Consider the following 7,563-nt stretch of genomic DNA (forward strand, 5'->3'; position numbering starts at 1 on the left):
ACTGTATCACTTAGAAACTGGTGGAGGATGGCCAGCCCAGGTGACTCAGCGGTTTAGCGGTGCATTCAGCCCAGGGCGTGAACCTGGAGACCCAGGATCGAGTCCCACATCAGGCTCCCTGCATGGAGTCTGCTTCTCTCTCTGCCTCTCTCTCTCTCTGTCTCTCTGTCTTTCATGAATAAATAAATAAAAATATTTAAAAAAAGAAACTGGTTGAGGAGACAGAAGAGAATGACTTTGCATAAATAGTATGTGACAGTAAAGATTCAGTCAAGATTTAATTTTTTTTTAATTTATTTTTTATTGGTGTTCAATTTACTCACATACAGAATAACCTCCAGTGCCCATCACCCATTCACTCCCACCCCCCGCCCTCCTCCCCTTCTACCACCCCTAGTTCGTTTCCCAGAGTTAGCAGTCTTTACATTCTGTCTCCCTTTCTGAACAAATGATTCAGCAGTAATGTTACCTGACTGAAAGAATGTTTGATTTGATGCTACTGTGTAAAGAAAACTCTAGAAGGAAATATTGCTCCTCAACAGACACTGATAGGCTGCTCTGCTTTAGAAGTACATCTTAGACATCAAATAAAGCATTTATTCTTAAAATAACTAAATACTCTGTGTATTTACATTGCTTTTTCTATGCATATATTTTGAATGAACGTCTGATTTCAGCAATACTTGTGTTTGTGTATGGCAGCAAAACATATATATCCTAATTAATTATTAAAAAATATATATGGCATTTTGGGGCACCTGAGTGGCTCAGTGGCTGAACATGTGCCTTTGGCTTAGGTCATAATCCTGGGTTTCTAGGACTGATTCCCACATCAGGATCCCCACATGGAGTCCGCTGCTCCCATGCTTATGTCTACCTCTCTCTCTCTGTGTATCATGAATAAATATAAATATACACATATATAAAAATATATATGTGTATATATATATAAATGTATATATACGTGTATATATATGTACATATGTATATATATATAGATATAGTTTATATTTTGGTTTTCCATGTTTACACACACACACATGGCATTTTTAGTGACTTTAAAGATTTCCTGAAAAAGACATAGGCTAATAATACTTGCATCTGCAAATTTTATTTTTCACAGTAAATAACAGCTGTATTAGATGTTGAAATAAAAATTACTTTTTGTTTATATCTGAAATCGAGATGTCCAATTTCAACTGTTTCTACAGCAAACTAACAGGAAAAAGATCACCTAAAAACATGGATCTTTTTTAAGGCGAGCTATACATGAATTTCACATTGGCATTTTCTTCAGTTTTCACCTCAACTATCAGTACTTAATAGTTTTAAAAATCAAACATAATTTGCTAATAATGAACAACTGCACACTTCATACTATGACCATTTGATAACTGGTCACATGAAAATTTTAAACTCTAGGTAACTAAATAAGTTTGTTTCAGTTTTCCAAAGTAGAAAAGTTCAATTATGCACTTAACGGCTGTATGATTAAATGATACAGTAAGACCAAAGTGACTTATTTAAAATACTTTCTTTTTAATATTTGATTTACTTTTCTGTCTGCTTTCAGGAAAATTATATCAATGTCCCATGGAAAACTATACTCAAACATCAACTGATTTCACCCTACTGGGCTTGTTCCCACCAACAAGAATTGGCCTGTTCCTCTTTATTGTCATCGTTCTCGTTTTCCTAATGGCTCTGTTTGGCAACCTGTCCATGATTCTTCTTATCTTCAGAGACACACATCTCCACACACCCATGTATTTCTTACTCAGTCAGCTCTCTCTCATTGACCTAAGCTATATCTCCACGATTGTCCCCAAAATGACCTACAATTTTGTGTGTGGAAACAAGTCTATCTCCTTCATTGGGTGTGGAGTTCAGAGCTACTTTTTCTTGACTTTAGCAGGTGCAGAAGCTTTGCTCCTGATATCTATGGCCTATGATCGTTATGTGGCTATTTGCTTTCCTCTTCACTATCCCATTCGTATGAGCAAAAAAGTATGCATGCTGATGATAACAGGATCTTGGATAATGGGCTCAGTCAATGCTTGTGCCCACACTGTATACGCCTTCCATATACCTTACTGTCGATCCAGGAACATCAACCATTTCTTCTGTGATGTCCCAGCCATGTTGACTTTAGCCTGCATGGACACCTGGGTCTATGAGTACACAGTGTTTGTGAGCACCATCCTCTTCCTTGCATTTCCATTCATTGGCATTGTATGTTCCTATGGCCGGGTCCTCCTAGCTATCTGCCACATGCAGTCCACAGAAGGGAGGAAGAAGGCCTATTCCACCTGCAGCACCCACCTTACTGTAGTGACTTTATACTATGCACCTTTTGTTTACACATATTTATGCCCGAGATCCTTTCGATCTCCAACAGAGAACAAGGTCCTAGCTGTTTTCTACACTATCCTGACCCCAGTGCTCAACCCCATAATCTACTGCCTGAGAAACAAGGAGGTGATGGGAGCCCTGAGACGATTGATTCAGAGAATCTCCTTTGTTAAAATGTAGATAAAGCTTTTTACATATGTATGCAACATTGATTATAAGCCCATTCATTAGTGTACAGTAATTAAAATATTATTTTTAAGACTTTATTTATTTATTCATGAGAGACACAGAAAGAGAGAGGGACAGAGACACAGGCAGAGGGAGAAGCAGGCTTCATGCAGGGAGCCAGATGTGGAACTCTATCCTGGGTCCTCAGGATCACACCCTGGGCTGAAGGTCATGCTAAACTGCTGAGCCACCAGGGTTGCCCATAAAATATTATTTTATGCTTACAGTGCTAGGACTAAATTTAGAAGATAAGATTATAACTAATGTTGGACACAATTATTTTATATTACCTGCAAGATAATATATATTAATATATATTCTCACTCTGAAACTTACCTTTTCTTTCGTGTTACCCTTTCTCATGAATTTCCATTGCAATAATTGCTAACATGTTTTCAATGAAACTGAAAATGAAAATGGTTCTTTTTCATTTAAAAATAAAAATGTAAATTGTTAATTGATGTTCTTCAACATAAGAGTTCAGGTATTTTCAATTTATTTTCCAATACATTTAAATGGAAAAATATTTGTTCCTGAATTCTTAGATCTAATTGAAAGTCAGAAAACTTCTCATATCTTGTGACTAATCAGTTCTAGTTTCTTTTTTTTCAACTTGTGGCAACTTATCTTTAGAAAGATGTATCTGAGACTTAGAGATTCTAAAATCCTTATACCATTCTGAATAAAATATACTAAGTTTATGCTCCTCTTATGCGAGTGAATCCTAGAAAAGCGATTTCATATCATGTATTCTGAAAGATCAAGTATAAGGACTTGAATGTGTCAATAAATATCAAGAATTGTGAGGTCAATTATAAGCTGAGTGTATTGAAAGTTCAGTAGGGTTAGCAGTTTCAAGGAAATTCACCAATGGGAATGCTCTGACCATTTGCTCAATAGCCACTGCTATCCTTACACAAAATCATGTTCATCATGTGATATTTTATTTCCCACTCATTATGTTTCATAGTTTTCCTGAAACAGGTTAGTGGGAGGTCAACTTACATATACCAATTTTAGTCCTTGATAAATTATTTTTCAACACAGGAACTACTATCACATCTAATAAAAAACCCTCAGCTCAGGTGAACTTCCAACTCAAGTAGATTTTTATTACTTCTCATCACTGGTAACTGAAGAAATGATCTTTATTTTCCCTGATTTGGCAGAGAAGGTAGTGGTCATATCCCATGCTCTTTACAGGGTACAACACAGATGAAAATATGAGTTCTCATTTGCAAAAAAACCTTTTTCTTCAAAATTAATTTACTACATATGAAATGCAATGCAATACCCAGGGCAATTTACACGTTTAACGCAATCCCTATCAAAATACCATGGACTTGGACGCCCGCCTGCGCTGAGGGCCGAGTGGAGGGCGCGGGGCGGCCCGCTCGGCTCCTCTGCTCCCGCCTGGTGCTCAGGCCCAGCCGCTGCCGCCGCCGTGCACCCCTCCTGGAGGAGGAAGAGGAGGAGGAGGAGGAGGAGGAGGAGGAGGAAGGAGGCAGGAGGAGGAGTTGCGGGAGAGGAGGGGCGAGCGGGGCAGTCGCGCGGTGCTGGGCGAGGAAGCAGAGCAGGCCACGCCGGGCATCACACTTGGAGACTGTGTTTGGGGAGAGGTGGTTATCCCATTGTCCTTGGGGGCAGACTGTTTAATAGAGAAGAAAGAAAGAAGAAAAGACGGCATATCTCTGAAGGCCCGGGAGACAAACCGTTATCTGAGCATCAGTAAACCTGAAGACGTCACTATGCCATCCTGAAATTTTCCAACAGAGCATGGCTCCAAAGGGTCTATGAAGCTGGAAGAGTACCTAGACGCAGCATTGCAGCCCCTCCAGATGTGTGCGGAGAGTCTTCTGGAGAGAAGGTGATCCTCTTGCAGAAGGTAACTAGTCATAATGAAGAAAATCAGTCTTAAAACCTTCCGAAAATCTTTCAACTTGAATAAAAGTAAAGAAGAAACGGATTTCATGGTCGTACAGCAACCGTCGCTAGGCAGTGATTTTGGAAAAGATGATTCCTGGTTTGGTAACTGCTACGGGAAGGATAAGGCCAGCTGTGGTATCACTAATGAAGACGAGAAAGGTGGGAAGGGCAGATCGAAAAGCAAAAGCCTAATGGGTACGTTAAAACGACGGCTGTCTGCGAAACAGAGGCAGAAAGGCAAGGGCAGCACACGGTCCGGGAGCTCTGCCGACGAGGACACCTTCTCCTCCTCCTCGGCACCCCTGGTCTTCAAGGACGTGCGAGCGCAGAGGCGCATCAGGTCCACGTTGCTCCGCAGCCACCACTACAGTCCCTCGCCAGGGCCTCTGCGGCCCACAAACGCTGAGGACACGTGCATCAAAATGGAAGTGAGAGTCAAAGCCTTGGTTCACTCTTCCAGTCCGAGCCCAGCCCTGAATGGGGTCGGAAGGATTTTCACGACCTTCAGGCTGACAGCGTGTGCCAGGAACACAGCAACTCGCTGAAGAATTCGGAATCTCAGAATGGAGACTTGCATCTTCACCTGGACGAACATGTGCCTGTAGTTATCGGACTTATGGCCCAGGCCTACACTCAGTACACCGTGCCTTTAGATGAGGGGATGCACCCTTCGGAAGGACCGCGTACCTATAGTCTGGACGCTTCTTCTCCCACGGAAGTGTCTGCGGTCCCTCTGCAAGTGGGAGGCAGCTCCTTTGCCGAAGACGAGAATCAGGTAGAGCAGGACCTCGTGGTGGCCCCGGAGATCTTTGTGGATCAGGCGGTGAACGGCTTGATGATTGGCACCACAGGAGTCAAGTGGCAGAGCCCCAGAGCAAGTCATAACGACGCCCCCCCCCCCCCCGCCCCGCACTCTCACCGTTGTGCGTTGGTCTCTCCAATGCAGACCAGTCAAATCCAAAGGAACTTCATTGGGCTCACCGGCACAGATGCCCACGTGGCTGAAAGTATGCCCTGTCATTTGAATTTTGACCCTAATTCTGCCCCTGGGGTCGCTAGAGTGTATGACTCCATGCAGAGCAGTGGTCCCATGGTCGTGACAAGCCTTACAGGGGAGCTGAAAAAACTCGCGAAACAAGGATGGTACTGGGGACCCATCAGACGCTGGGAGGCAGAAGGGAAACTAGCAAACGTGCCGCATGACTCTTTTCCTTTTCGGGATAGTTCTGACGTCCGTCACCTTTTAAGAGTGAGCTTTCGCTCCCATGGCAAAACACTTCACACGAGAATTGAACACTCAAATGGTAGGTTTAGATTTTATTAACAACCAGATGTGGAAAGGCGTACGTCTATAGTTGATCTTTTTTTTTAATAATAAATTTACTTTTTATTGGTGTTCAATTTGCCAACATACAGAATAACACCCAGTGCTCATCCCGTCAAGTGCCCCGCTCAGTGCCCGTCACCCATTTCACCCCCAGCCCCCGCCCTCCTTCCCTTCCACCACCATTTCCCAGAGTTAGTAGTTAGGAGTCTTTATGTTCCGTCTCCCTTTCTGATATTTCCTACCCGTTTCTTCTCCCTTCCTTTCTATTCCCTTTCAATATTATTTATATTTCCCAAATGAAAGAGAACATATGTTTGTCCCTCTCTGACTGACTTACTTCACTCAGCATAATAATTACATAATTATTACTTCTAATATATTCCCAATATGCTTTATTGCAATGACAACCTGTGTGCTTTAATTTGTGATAATTTAAAGACAAGGATTACTGTGAAGCTCTACAGCATATCCTCTACTGGCTCTCAAGCAAGATAGAGAATAATTTTGTGAATGACACAAGAATGAGCTTTAGTATGGAAGTCAGCCTGAGCCCCCATCATGAGTCACTGCTGTAGCCAGGCAGAGCTCCACCTCTCTTCTGGCAGTGGTCCCTTTCACCATTGTGGCTGCCTCGGCAGCTGTTCCTGTCTCACCGACACCTCTGGACCCAGTCCCAACAGAGCTACTCCCTTGGAGTCCGGTAACATCCTGAGCAAGATGTGTGTGTTCCTATGACAAGGCCAGGGTTACTGCTCTGTGTGCATGTTGCCTGAGCCCATAAATGTCAGCACTGTTGCTGGACCAAAATTACCTGCCAGTGCTGCCACCAAGAATAGTACCTCTGCTCACATGTATACTCAAAAAGAAAATGTTCAAAATTTTCAAGATGGCAAAAACAGGACATTGAAGCAATCAAAGAGACTTTGCAAGCACACAGTCCACACATGCATGAGGCCAGCCTTGAGAAGGGTAGAATGAGTGAGTAGGAGGGGATTCTTAGAATGCAAACCATGCAAACGTGGGAATATCTGCTGTTTTGTCAGTGGATATCATTGGAAATAGTCTAAGGGGATGTGGAATAGACAGGGATAACCATTACAGACTCTTCATCTATTTCAGGCAGTGAGTACTGGAGGAAATCTGAGGACTGGGTCATTTATTGGCCCTGATATACCATGGCATAAGGGGAAACACACCACATCTCTGGACTTAGTTTGCTGAACGGCAAGATGGAGCCATGGTACTTGATTGATCAATAAATGCAGTGATGAGGGCAGAGTAATGGTTGCACATTTCTTGGTTCATGGATGAGATACACATGTAATAAAAAAATAGATTAACATGTGAGGCACCTAGTCAGTTTAGCATCCAAATCTTGGTATCAGCTTAGGTGATTCCAAATTTGGAAACCTACAGAGCATACTAACTAATAAGAGACATTGCTGACATAATGTAAGCTACTGCTTCCCAAGATACCAGGAGAAGACTTCACATTTTAACTCTTGGAGAAGACCAATACAGATCCCTGCAATATCAGGTAGCTACAGTTTGGAGTTTTAAAAGTCAGAGGCATGTTAAAGGCATGGCTGGAATAGAGACCAAAGTTCTCTAGGACTGTTTGGCTGGCAAGCAGTCCGAAGAAAGCAAGCTTGAAAATGGCTTAGGACCCAGTAGGGGAGACTATTTTACCTGGGAGGGCTTCCCTGAAAGAAATAAACAGAGACTCTCTT

General features: G+C 42.5%; 2 protein-coding genes across 2 annotated transcripts; both read left to right on the top strand.

Moving 5' to 3' along the window:
• Nucleotides 1–1,593: 1,593 nt before the first annotated feature.
• On the top strand, nucleotides 1,594–2,532 carry LOC140609596 (olfactory receptor 2L5-like). The gene has a single exon (XM_072784797.1). The coding sequence runs from the start codon at nucleotides 1,594–1,596 to the stop codon at nucleotides 2,530–2,532; it is 939 nt and encodes a 312-aa protein (XP_072640898.1).
• Nucleotides 2,533–4,177: 1,645 nt separating this feature from the next.
• Nucleotides 4,178–5,878, top strand: LOC140609400 (suppressor of cytokine signaling 6-like). Its single transcript, XM_072784744.1, is given in 2 exon segments — nucleotides 4,178–4,986; nucleotides 4,989–5,878. Coding segments are annotated over 2 exon segments (1,398 nt in total). The 5' UTR covers nucleotides 4,178–4,478.
• Nucleotides 5,879–7,563: the final 1,685 nt, after the last annotated feature.

The sequence above is a fragment of the Canis lupus genome, chromosome 18 (assembly GCF_048164855.1).
Source record: "Canis lupus baileyi chromosome 18, mCanLup2.hap1, whole genome shotgun sequence".
NCBI classification, from domain to species: domain Eukaryota; kingdom Metazoa; phylum Chordata; class Mammalia; order Carnivora; family Canidae; genus Canis; species Canis lupus.